This window comes from Fundulus heteroclitus, chromosome 16 (genome assembly GCF_011125445.2).
Source record: "Fundulus heteroclitus isolate FHET01 chromosome 16, MU-UCD_Fhet_4.1, whole genome shotgun sequence".
Lineage (NCBI taxonomy): Eukaryota > Metazoa > Chordata > Actinopteri > Cyprinodontiformes > Fundulidae > Fundulus > Fundulus heteroclitus.
The window spans coordinates 24,210,062-24,223,786 of NC_046376.1; the positions used below are offsets into that span (position 1 = coordinate 24,210,062).

At 39.7% G+C, this 13,725-nt stretch overlaps 1 protein-coding gene across 1 annotated transcript; it reads right to left on the minus strand.

Moving 5' to 3' along the window:
- Window positions 1–1,158: 1,158 nt before the first annotated feature.
- On the minus strand, window positions 1,159–11,186 carry LOC118566364 (somatostatin receptor type 5-like). The gene is made up of 4 exons (XM_036148189.1): window positions 10,913–11,186; window positions 5,901–6,590; window positions 5,464–5,802; window positions 1,159–2,009 (listed from the first exon to the last, which is right to left on the minus strand). Exons 2-4 carry the CDS (start codon window positions 6,570–6,572, stop codon window positions 1,935–1,937), a joined length of 1,086 nt encoding a protein of 361 aa, XP_036004082.1. The 5' UTR covers window positions 6,573–6,590; window positions 10,913–11,186; the 3' UTR covers window positions 1,159–1,934.
- Window positions 11,187–13,725: the final 2,539 nt, after the last annotated feature.

Here is a 13,725-nt window from a genome sequence, read left to right on the forward strand (position 1 = left end):
TGGATACATCTGTGAAGAAATCCCAGTTTCGGCAGAAAAAAGACATAACAAATGTTTTTTGTTGCTGTAGTATACGTCTTCAAAACATCCCACTCAAACTAACATGGAGAGAGAGAGAGAGAGAGAGAGAGAGAGAGAGAGAGAGAGAGAGAGAGAGAGAGAGAGAGAGAGAGAGAGAGAACACTTAGCCATTCTATTTCAAGACATTTTTCACATTTCCAAAACATGTGTAAAAAATAAATATGTCAACATACAGCCTTAGAAAGAGGCCCTCTGACTGGCCAGGGGGTCAGATTTCTCTCTTACAGTTGTAATACAAACTAAAATACTCCAAGCAATCCAAACTGAGAAGACATTGTAAGACATAAAACAGTTTGCATCAATCAGCTTATATGACATTGTAACTCACAGGTTTGCTCTTATTTCGCATAAAACTAAAACCTTGACTAGTCAGAATGCAGAAAACAACATCTGGGGTGTCCTAGTACTGCATTGTTGTGGAGTCTCCTGGGGTTGGGATTGCCTCCAACAGATGCCTTCAGATCCTGTCCAATCAGAATGTGGGGAGCAGGGAGGCGTGCTTTCAGGCTAGCAGGGCAGGCTCCTTGTCTGTATGAGTGATGGTGCCTTTTAGGGCGTTGTGAATGATCCCAAACAAAGTCTACATGGGCAAAAACGACCTTAAATTGAAATCAAGATCAATTTGTTATATCAGTGTGAGCAGTGTTACATTTTCCACCAGCTGTAATAATGCTATGGCCGATGTAAGGCTCAAAAAAACTATTTAAATTTTTGTTAAGACAGCTAAATTCCAAACACTTCATTGCCAGGATAGGACTTTAGCATGGGTTTACCAGGACAGGGCCCTAAGGTTTTGACAGCCCCAAAACATATACTTCTATAAAACAATGCATTAAAACATTGACACTAAAAATCATTTTAGTTTCTTAAGACGTTCAAGACAAAATTACTATACATACTTTTAATCTGTTAGACATAGCTGGCACTTGAGACCCACAATATCAGACCCCAATCAGTAACATAAACCTGAACCCCAAGCCCATGCAGCAAGCTATAATCCAATCTGATTTGCTGACTAGAACCCCCCCCCCCCCAAAAAAAAACAAACAAACAAACAAAAAAAAAAAAAACTTGCGAGGGTACACCACCAACACTGACAGGAGCCAAGCATCTTAAATCACTCTGATAATGGTCATGCTTGTGACCTATGTGGTTGATTTTGCGTAATATATAGTTATATTGCATTGATTAACTACTACCTACTTGTTGCCTTAAAGGGAAAGCAAATATTTTTACTGGATTGTTCTTCTGAGAGTTGTTTAAGGAGATCAATATTCTGTCACACTTGTCCATTAAAGCCAAAATGAGTGCACCACCAAACAATTGATTCTTGTTACTAAAAAAAAAAAACATTTCTGATTCGGCCATCTATTGGTCAGCCATTTGGCATGACACATTCTTTCTGGATGTTTTTCAGTGCTAAATAAGGATCACCCTAAATATGCAATTTAAGCAAATGGTACAGACTGCATGTTAGAAAAGCATCACAAAGAGCACTTCTTCAGAAAAGATCATGCTTAATAAAACAATAACAACACAACAAGTCTAATATGATTACAATATATTTAAAAACTGATATTCTTTTGACTATCTTCACAACAACAACAACAACAAAACAAATGCTCACAGTCAATCTGTTGCAGTGTACAAAGACATGGAAACAAAAAAATGCAGTGGTTAGTAAAAGCTGTTTATCAAACAGTTCAATGAACCTCTTCAGAGATGTCAAAGTGAGGAATGAGGCTAATTGAAATAAACACAGGAAATTCCCTATCTGTACGAAGCCCAATGGGTGAAATGTCTGAGTTCCTTGTGGTCCACCGGTACAAGTGGGATCAGCAACAAAACAATAATCACTGGCCATTCAATGCAGGTTTTGAGTTGAAAGGCTCATTGTCGGTGTTTCCTATGACCTCCATCTGGATGGCCTGCAGAAACAGTTAGAAACAAATATACGATCTGAGATGGTGGAACAGCACAGACTGTATTTGCAGTAGGTCTTTCAAGAAACCAAATGAACACAAATGAGCCGTGATGCCTTAAGACGCAAGAGCTGTGGGTTAGCATTGTCTTACCCAAATGATAAAGGGCTTCTCTAAAAAGATGAAATGTAATCAGCATTGATGCTGTTGCTAAATATGTAAAAATGAACCATGTCCTCCACCCTTTGTAAAACTAAATGTACATCTTAAACATTTTTAATTCTTTTAACAACACAACAGCGCCTAATGTGTTTTCTTTGTATTGAATGGGCTACACTGACATCAATCATTTCATAAATGTGTATAAGGAATATGTTTTTAACATTTATTCACATACTGATGTTTCAAGTTCATTTCTATTCACTGTCACCCAAATATAATAATGTTTAGTTCCATCTAGATCTTTTAGTGAATGCAGATCTTCAGTGATCCTGCCTTGCCCGAGGATGTCAGTGGTCCAACCTTACGGCCGTCCGCCTGAGCTCCAGTGGGTGTCATGGTTTTATGTGCGCTTAAATGATGAATAGACAAATATGGTCCACATTTGAGCAAGTTTTGTTGTTCTCCTGCAACAAACCTCATAGGCAGAGCTGTTAAGCCTCACACGGCCCATGACATTCTTCACGCAGAGAAATAATAAAGCGCACATGTGCCGTGAGTGATCCATTTACCGTTCACGGAGCAGCAAGAGTATGTTTTGTACAGTTTTGAAAAGGCTGAAAACTGTGAACAACCCCTAAGGATTAATCACCTTTCCTTCTACTATGCAACTTCCAAGTGTTTGTCTTCAAAATGGCCCATCCACTATTACCCAAAAAATGACAAACCATGATTAAAACTTTTCAAAAACCTTATCCCTAACCTGTCTCCTGTATGCCCCTGTGCCTTGTGTGGTTTCTATTTACTAGATGACAGTTTCTTGGCATGGTTGGTTGCACCGGGTTTAATTTAGGGGTTAAAGACCTAAGGGGCTGAATACATTTTCATGCCACATGTTTCACATTCTTCTTTCAAAACACAACTGAAACCTTATCATGTTCTTTCTACCTCACAATTGAGCACCACTTTGCAGGTTTCACTTACATTAAAAATTGTGGTTGTAATGTGACAAATCTCAAAGAGGGGTATAAATAATTTCCAAAGAAGTAAACATATACATTTAAAATTTACTCTTTGCCCCAGTCTGTACTAATTGATAATAACGCCAAAGAATCTTGAAGCATGTTTGGATCCTGCTCATGCAGTTCATCCAACACAGAATGAACTGCATGTTTAATTCACATTTTTAAGTGAAGTAGGAAGCTGCGTTCACTCAGAATATTTTTCACATGAAAATATGTTCTTGGGTTCATGCCGTTTTCCATTACTAAACTATCTTAACTCAGAATCATGGATCTTTATCATGGATCTTTCTAAGGTTCAAATTACTGTTGTCTCTAAAGACTTCACCAAGCAGGCTTAAATCAGAGTCCACCAGACTTTTGCTTAGTTTTTCTGAAAATGTTTTGACACCTGTCCAGGAGTCTTTGTCAATTCTCGTGGCTTGAACTTGAGCAACCTGCAGTTGGAATGCTGCTGATTTTAAGTACATGGAGGCCAATCCTCCGAGGTGCAGTCCAAGTTAGATGCAAATCAATGACCCATCCGTCACTCAACCTGGGTTTGTTAGAGGCGATTGCTTTGTGTGATTGGACTACTTGGTCACCTGAATCATGATGCAATCTCTTTGGTATGTGTTGGGGGAATGGAGCTGTACACACTGAACAGCAAACATCGTGCCCCTATTCACACTATCGCCACTCCTTTAACCAATGCCTTTTCTTATTAAATATTTTTTTCTGTTGGTTCACAAACTATCCCCAGTCGGCGGTTGGCAACCAACTTCAAGTTGTTTAGTGCAAATCTATTAAATCAAGTTAAATATGATTTATTTTCTTTCTCATATATACCCTTAGAATTGCCCGACATGTAGAATGAGTTTTCCTCTTTTTACCGCAGTTGCCTCAACAGGTTGGATTAGTCAGTTGATGAGAGAGTGTTTTGGGCACTCTTGTTCACCTGGCTACTTTGTTGAGTCCCCACCATGACTGATGCACTAGCGAGAGAACACAAACTATTTTGTGATGGATCTACAGCTTACTCCATATTTATAGCTTTCATACATCAGAAGACATCACACCTCTAAACAAAGACCTGTAAAGTGGCATCAGCAGATGCTTTTCCTCTTGTCCCATGCACGTCTACAACACTGGTGTCATTTCAACTTGTCGCCAGAGGGGGCAGACGTCTGCAAAAAATCCTGGAACTTATGCTACGCACCTTTAATGGAGCATTACCACCACCTACTATTCCACAGTATGGCGTCAGCCATGTTTATTTATCTTGAACTCACGTTTGATCCCGAAAGGTTTTGCAAGATTTCCCATCTGATATCTGAATGGTCCCAAGTGAAATCTGTCCGTATGTGGTGTGATGTGATTGCTGTCTGACACAAGACACCACACACTGTAGGAGCAAACCGGTTGTATCTAAGATTTTTATTGTTATATATGTTTTATTGTTACGAATGAGGGGAAGATGGAGCGGGAGATCGACAGGCGGATTGGTGCGGCGTCTGCAGTGAAGTGGGCGATGTACCGGTCCATTGTGGTGAAGAAAGAGCTTAACCAAAAGGCAAAGCTCTTGATTTACCGGTCGACCTACGTTCCTACCCTCATCTATGGTCATGAGCTTTGGGTCTTGACCGAAAGAACGAGATCCCGGATACAAGCGGCTGAAATGAGTTTTCTCCGTAGTGTGTCTGGGCTCTCCCTTAGAGATAGGGTGAGGAGCTCAGTCATCCGGGGAGGACTCAGAGTAGAGCCGCTGCTCTGCCACGTCGAGAGGAACCAATTGAGTTGGCTCGGGCATCTGCTTAGGATGCCTCCTGGACGCCTCCCTGGTGAGGTGTTCCGGGCACATCCCACCGGGAGGAGGCCCAGGGGAAGACCCAGAACACGCTGGAGGGACTATGTTTCTCGCCTGGCCTGGGAACGCCTTGGGATTCCTCCTGAGGAGCTGGCCCAAGTGGCTGGGGAGAGGGACGTCTGGGTCTCCCTACTGAAGCTGCTACCCCCTATGACCTGACCCTGGATAAGCGGAAGAAGACGGACGGACGGATGTTTGGTGTCTTTCAGTTTTTTTAAATAAGCCAATAATCTTGCCTTGTGAACCAGCCATTAGATTTAGACTAAACAACTAATTCTTTTATGGTTGGAGGAATCTAGTGTACATAGAGAGAACTCGCACATGCACGGAGAACACAAGCAGCATGTAGAGATTCCAAGCTTGGAACTTGTTTCTGCAAGGTCATTGCACAGGTTCTCTGTACTTTCTGACTCATCATTTATGCATCATTTACCTTCTCAGTGTTCTGTCTGGTCCCCACTGGTTCCGTAGCACCATTCTCTTTGTAGAAGCAAAGCACTTTCCTAAAGCTCTGCTTGAAATTGTCAGACAAGAAACCGTAGAGGACTGGATTGGCACAGGAGTTGACGTAGGTGAGGATGACCAGGGAAAAGTAGACAGCGGTAGTGATTTTGTCCTCAGGTATGACATGAAACAAATTCACAATGTTGGCAGTAAAAAAGGGCAGCCAACAAAGTATAAAAACCACCACGATGATCACCACCATGCGCGTCACTCTGCACTCTGACTTACGGCGCTTAGTCAGGCCTGCCCGCACGCCTGAAGACTTCACCTGGAAAAGGTAATCGGTATGAGACTTTGAGAAAGAAATCCATGGTTTTAAAATCATTACCAATTCAGGATAAAGTGTTGATTTAAATATTGAATTACCTTGATGACAATCAGGAGATAGCAGAGAGAGATGACAACCAAAGGGCCAAAAAATCCCATGATTGACGTGTACAGGATAAAAACAACAGACCATAGTCCCAGAGGGTTTGGCCAGTTTATGTTGCAGGTGTTGAAGTTTTCCTGCACATGTGAGAAAATGGTGACCGGCAACACCATCAAGAGGGAAACAACCCACACCAGGCCACTGAAAATCTTGGCCATCCGTGGCTTTCGCCATCTGGTGCTACGAATGGGATAAACCACAGCAAGGAAGCGGTCAATGCTCATCAGCGTCAGGCAGAAGGTGGAGGCGAACTGGCTCATGCCGTCAGCGGTCATGACCACCTTGCAGAGAAAATCTCCATATGGCCAATAGGAGAAAACACTATTGGTCCCTATGAAGGGGATCCCTAAGATGTAGAGTTCATCTGCCACAGCTAAGTTCAGGATGTACATGTTGGTTACTGTCTTCATCTTGCTGTATCGGGCAACTACATAGATAACTAATGCGTTACCCAAGAAACCCACAACGAAGACAATAGTGTAGGTCACTGCAGTAACCTCACTGAAGGGAAGTAAGGATCCGAATGAGGCATTGGTGCTGCTGGTATTCTCAGACATTGTTGTCCCATTGTAGTCGTTCATGTTGAAGGAGGAAGTGCTGATGTCCATCAGTTTATGGTGGATTAGCTTAAGAGAGAAAACACATAGGTGAAGTTAATATCCATACTCCACCTGCAGCCATTACCAAGAAAGTGAAACAATCCATAACATTCTGACTGTTTGAGTATTCTGTGAAATCCTAGTTCAGGGAACAATTGTTACGTCGTGCTACTGCTTCTCGCACAGTCGACACAACACGGGTGTGTATGACGATCTCTGGGCAAGAGGCCCATATTTACCAAGAGAGGACAGAAACTTTCCAGTGAACGGTCTGGGAACATGGCCAACATGCAGTTTCTTATAAAGGCAAATTGCCCTTTGTAGGAGAAAGATATCAGTTAAAACGTTTTAATAACACTTTCATTGAGCTACGTGTCAACAATGGGGGCAGAGATAAAACAGAAACGTGGGAAGGGGTTTGAGATTTGGGCACAGCTAAATGCGTTGTTTTTTTTTAAAGTTAGCACTAACATTATCAATGACAAACATTTGGTCTTCTGAAGTTACGCTGTAATTTATAAAAGTCAAAAAGTAATGTGAATTTTATTTTTTTAATCTGTTTTATTGCTGTCATGTATGATATATAAGAGCTTTTTACAGTTTGCCTGAGCTAATACGACTTCCTAGTGTCAAGCTTGATTAAAACTTTTATAGTCATGTGAAAATATAGAACACCCTCCAACAATATGTGTCTTCAAAATATTTGCACATGTAGCCTATATTAAATGTATAATTGAACAACTTTAACACAAGTGAGAAAATCAAGTAATACAAAAAAACAACAAAGAAAATTGAAGAAAATACCATCAAAATGGCATGTAGAATGAAACAAAAAAAAAAAAATGCAGTTTGCATTTAAAAAAATAAGACACAAGTTTTCACACCTGAAATCTTTAAAATTACAAATGGGTGTGCGCATGATTTTTGTTTGTGCAGGAAAGGAACTGGAATGTTCAAAAGACAGTGACCCAAACAGACCAGGAAGTCTTCCAAGGACTGGCAAAGAATCACATGGAATGTCCTGTGCTGAGTCAAGTCCATTAACATTATGTGGGGGGACTTTAAACGAGCTGTGGATTCAAGAAACACAATTTTAAACACTTCAATCTAGAAAGTGAGGATTGGAGTGAACTTACGCTGACGTTAGAGACCGAACAGCTACTAGAAGTTATTCCAGCCAGTTAGTCTTTTTTGGGTTTTTTTCCCTCTCAGGAGAAATCTAAAAGATAAATATTAGAAGTGCTAGTCCTTTATGCTAATTATTAGCTTTGTTAATAAATTGTTAAAAATGTCAGACGCTATTCGGAAATTTGCCAATTTATCAAATTAGTTTTTAGATTTCTGAGCAATATTAATATTGATATTATAAATGGAAAATGTTTTAAAGTGTACAGGGATTAATCAGTAGGTATAATATTTAATTATTAGCTCAATATAAAAACTTAGAGCCCAGTCACCTGCCATGTCAGCCAATTCAAGCTTTTATCTCGCAAATCTGAGTTAATCTTCATCAGTACAGACAGCATTTCTGCATTGCATAGCACAAGTAAAGGCTTAGCAGGTCATTGCTATAAGATTTCAAATAATTTATGCAATCCTCATAAACACATCTTTGTTATGACGTGTATTGCAAAACATGTCACAAAACAAATTGTTCCTAATCTGTTGTTAACACAATGTTAAATAATAAAAATGTTTCCAAAGACCTCCATGATTGAGTGTCTAAATGATGTCCTTTTCCCAAAATGCTGTGGTCATTTTAGTCCAAGTTAAATGGTACCATTTTCCAGAAAGTTCAACTTTTGCCTTGTCAGTAGAAAGAATATTTTCCACAAAGTCTTAAAAATGATCAAGACTATTTTTTTAAGAAAGGTGAAATGAACCTTTGACTACATTTTGGTCAGAGCCAGATTTCCACATCCAAACTTTATTATGGAGGTAATTTTTGTGTTTTTCTTATCAATAAAACATGAACACTGAACTTAGCTCGTATGTAAGGAAGTAAGGCAACGCATTAGATGTTGTTGTTCTCCTCATTAAGTCTCATTTTTGACTAGCAACTCCTGGAAAGTTTAACCATTTATCCATGCTTTCTCCATTTGTGGATAATGGCCCTCATTGTGGTTTAATAGACTACCAAAACCTTATGTAACCATTGCCAGACTGATAAATGTCAAACACTTTGTTTCACATTTGTTCTTGGTTTCTTAAGATTGGGGAACAATTTGCTAACCTGACGCCGCCAGATAGATTTGCTTTGCATATCCATCTGGAAACCTTCCGTTGAAGTAATTTTGGGAAGGGGCGAAAATACTGGTTAGCTGATTGGCCTATGTTGGTGATAGACAAGCCAAATAAACCAATCAGATCAACAAAGCATATGACGTACTCGTCAACATGCTTCGTCGTCGCTCGTAACAGAGCGACGACGAAAACACAACCACAAGCCAAGCTACTCTTGCTGCTGCAGGTAAAGGCTCGTTAGCTCAGCAAAGAAATACTCTGTAATGCCGATAAAACTTGCTCGATAGCCGCGCTAACGCTAGTTTCATCGGCTGAAGCCGCCATGTTCTTTAGACTGAACTGTCGATCTTCTCGTTGCGTCACACCTCAACCCGCCTCAAAGCCAACGCTGATTGGACGTTCGTTTGGTGAACGGCTCCAAATTTTCTTTAACGGAGAGTAGCCAGACTGATCTGCGAGTGAAAACTTGTAAGCTCGCGAGATCAGGATGGTCTCACGAGGCTAACAATTTGCTGGTTTGAGGGATTAGCTGTCTATGTTTTCAGAAAAGTATGGTTTAACCCATTTCTTCATTCTACAAGAGATTCACAATCATTTCCTAGAACCAGGGAGTAGGGTAGTTTGATGGATTTCTTTTTATTAATAAAATACTATGAAACGTGCATTTTGTTCATACTCATGTTATCATTCTCTTATTTACTAAAGGTTTTGATTATCTGAAACAAGAATAGTAAAAGGCAAAACAGCAGAAAAATGAAAGGAAGCTAAAATTCTTTTATGACAGTAAACTGACTATCCGAATTCAAATTATTCCTATACCTTCACATCATTCTTATGTACCTTTATACATTTAAGACTATTATAAAATCACCAACAAGCCCCAAAATGCAATAAGTATCTTGTGAACAAATGTCTATAACAAATGTTTAACTTTCTTTAAATAAACCACTTTTACCTGCCAGTATTTTTTTAATGTATCCACGTATGCATTCAAAAAAAACAACAATGTGTGAAACATTTAGTACTTTAATTATGAACACATCAATGTCCACACTAGATCCATCACGAAAGAGCTGCATATTTCATTTAGATTCCTTTGCAACAACCCAGGGGTGATACATTGATCAGAGTTGAATCATGGGGCCCCAATCAATTAAATTAGCACCATGTGAAATGCATGCCAAACGTGCAGACATTATGTAAATCCGAGCTGTCATTGTGACAACCGCCCTAAAACGGCAATGAACATATTAGTGCCATTGGATGGACAACAACCTTTGAGCCTCTGCCTTCAACAACACCGACTGGCCCCCACATAATTCTGAGGTGGCAGCAGCAGATGGAAAGTCGAGTGGATAATTGTCAGATGTCAGACGTTGCAACCTGAGGCTGGGAAGATGTGTTGAACAAACAAATGCTTTGACGTGAGGTGAGGACTCGCTGAGACGCACTCCAAAAGACGGGAGTGACGCGCGGACCGCTGCGTAATGTTGGGGGAAAAAACACAATCAGCCCTGGGCAGGACCTGTCCCCTTCAGACTGCGCATGGTTTTGATATTTTTGTCCACATTAAAAATCATTTGGTGAGCGCTCACACGCCTGCCCAGTGGAAATTAAGCATACACAAAAAATAACTTTGGGGTTAAAATGGAGTACCCGCTCTCAACCATATGGTTTCACATGTTCTCCTGGGAAATACGCGACTGAAAACAGTTTTTTTTCTTTATCATGGTGACTGGTAACACCTGTAGGGCGAAAATAAACCGTGCGTAAAAGCGTGGGAATTGCATATTATATCTATTTTGGCGACGATATCCAAATTGATATATTATTGTTTCCGGAAAGAAAAAAAAAACATTATGTGCAAATAAAACATTGCGTTTGAATTGCTATTTTATCTTCATAATATTAATATGCTATGACATAGTTATGTTTGTCATGCGTAATCCACAAGCATAAGGGCAATTTAACTGCTTGATTAACACCGGGAACATGTGTGGATGAGATTTTATTTCCGCATGTTGTTTATCCATGAACAAGACTCAGGGGTTAGATTTCACTTCCAAATATTTTTCATGTCGTGTGTGGATGGGGGTCCAGCCTACCTGTGCGCTTCAGCGCGCCTTTTCACTATCCAGCGAAGTGATTCCCGTCTCTAGCGCTCATGCGGCGATGGAATCGTCTTCTCTTTTCGCTTTTCTCTCGAGTCTTGATGCACACACCACCAAACATTCAATGTTTCTCTCATTTTTATGGAATTATCGAGCACCACTGTCCACTCTGACATGCTCAAACCAAATACCTTGTTTTTCTATGGTATTTGATTAAAAGTTCTTTAGTAAGAAAAATCCAGTGCGTTCCTCCGATGATGGGAAGCCTCTCTCCAGCGGGAGCGCTTTCTGTATTTAAGTGGGGGAAAACGTCATACAGCGTCTGGATGCAATAGTTCCGCCCACGGCTGAAGGACAACACCCCCAAGAGCAGTTGTTGGAGGAAATTAATTAACCGAGGCTTAAACTTCATTTGATTTCCAAACAACCATTAAAATATACCACCCACCTTGTAATGACTCAGCAAAAGTTAAAAAAAATTTCTGGAGATGGTTGGGGGAAAAAAGAGAAATGAGAGATAATTGTGAGAACAGACAGGCAGGTAAAGGATGTGATGGTGATTTTCTGACAAAGCTCAAGACATTATTTTTTTGTTGCCCTCATCCCTGTCAGTGCAGCATTAATAAAAGCCAGCTGCACATACAGACACACACAATCTCCTGCTCACTTCCCTAATGTTAGAGCTGTGTCCTCTCATAAAAGGCACCATAGAAAGGAGACTGGGTAGTTGAAGATGCCTTATAATTTATGAAGCTTGGTTCAAGTAATTTTTAAGGCTTTACATTAAAGTTTTACACTGATGAAACAGGTGTGGCTCTCAGGGTAACGATTTAGTTAAATTTTACTGAATTTTTTAGGTGCAGTTTATGCACTAGTCCATACTTTTTGTTGTTCGTTGTTGGCAATATGACACGAGGAAACCACAAGTTCCTTTCACCAGCGGAACCATAGGAGACCAAAGGTATTCCCAGCCCAGATGGGATAAATTTTACCTCCACCAAGTTTCAGTTTGGCCTACGGGTCCCGTCACTTTGGGATGCACAAAGAAAAACTTCAAAAGAAAGAGCCAGATAAGTGTCCTGAGGTCAGCTGACTCCCTTAAATGCAGAGCAGCAACTCCTCATTCTTTTGGGCATGATTCGGATCTAATGAGCGTTGCTGGGGGTTGGAATGTGGACAGATGGGTAAATCTTGTAGTTGCAGTGTGGCTATGCTTTTTCTTTGCTACTTTAGGCCGGTGCTGTTTATCCTGTGCTCATAAAAATGGACATCCAAATATTTAGACCAATTTGCTTGAGCCAGAAGTTCAATCCCATTTTTACCCTTAGCTGTCCACCTTACATTTTCAAAGGGAAGTTGTTTTTGTAGAGAATTCCTATGAAGTACCACAATGGAGAAATTCGGGCATAGACACAGAATTACACAAACGTCTTGTAATGAAAAAAAAAGCTAATCTAATCTAAAGTTAGTTCTAGAGCAACAGAGAATGAGCTCATCAGAAAGGTCAAGATAAAAGTAAAAATAAATGCCAGAGTACATATTGCACAATTATTGATAATACGGGATACTCAAATAAAAAGATGAAACGTTCCAGTTAAACAGTGGAAAAACTATGTGGACACACTAGCCTATTTACAGAACGATATGAGATAATATGCAATATGTGTGTTAGTACAACAGCATCTCGGAGTAGCTAATTAGCTATATTTGCAGTCAGACCTTTAAGCAGTATACTCAATGTTTATTTCAAGATTAGTGTATGTACTTAAAGCCTGCTACTTTTGAACATCCAGATATCAAGTAGTACATTTGTACATTAGTATGATTAGTTGCAGAATTATAAAAGATAAAAAAACTATTTAGATATTTTTATTTGGAAAATAGACATCATTTGCTTTGCTTATTGTTTTCTTGCTGAACAAGCTTAACAAATATGTTTTAGAACTGGGAACTGCTTGTACTACATATTCAGGCATATTAAAGAGTATCCCATTTCTCAGAAGAAAATTTGAACAACTTTCTGAAAAAGTACCAAAGAAAAGGGGGGGGGGGGACTGCTAGTGGGTGGGATAACCCTAATGGCCTTTAGCCTCACACTTTGCCCTGATCTTCTTCCTCACCCAGAGGTACAGCATCAGCCTCCCTACCTGCAGCTGTACAAAGTGATCTCTACCTTAAAGAATTTATCGGTAAGGCTCCTGGCCCAGCCAGAGTTTTGCAGGGGTTTTCTGGACATCTTTAACCTCGCCCTGCAGCTTTCCATGGTCGCAGATTCAGGAAAATTACATAAAAGAACTAATAGACGTAGAAATAGCTACTTTCCCAAAGCTGTGAGAGCTATCACCTCCTGGTGAAAATCAAATAAACCAACAAGGATTCAAGGTCTATTGTCATTTCACACATGTTAAAAACACAAGGTGGAACAACATTTCTTATCCTAGACCTGGTACATGTTTTTAACATAGTATTGGTTCCACAGGTTCTTGATCTGATTGATAATTACTAACACTCTCGCAAATACTAATGTATATTTGCAAACTTTTAGCTGCTCAGGGAGTGTTTGTCCATGTAAGTTGCACAGTTCTTTAACTTATTTTCTATTTGCATACTTTAATTTCTCTGGGAACGTTTGTGTAATACATTCATGCAATTGCAGAGTTTTTTGCATTTGCCTGTAAACTGACTACAGCCTGTCTTTTTGCCTTGAGCATCAAATCACTTGAGCATTTAAATTTTTACTAATGAATATTTGTACAATTTTTTATATATATATATATATATATATATATATATATATATATATATAT

What these genes read in the sequence shown, in the direction of transcription:
- LOC118566364 (XM_036148189.1), bottom strand. Translation starts at nt 6,572, where the DNA reads ATGGACATCAGCACTTCCTCCTTCAACATGAACGACTACAATGGGACA. An exon ending in ATCTCCTGATTGTCATCAAG is followed by an intron (nt 5,803 to 5,900) that starts GTAATTCAATAT and finishes TACCTTTTCCAG; the next exon opens with GTGAAGTCTTCAGGCGTGCG. An exon ending in CCAGACAGAACACTGAGAAG is followed by an intron (nt 2,010 to 5,463) that starts GTAAATGATGCA and finishes CTGTTTCTGCAG; the next exon opens with GCCATCCAGATGGAGGTCAT.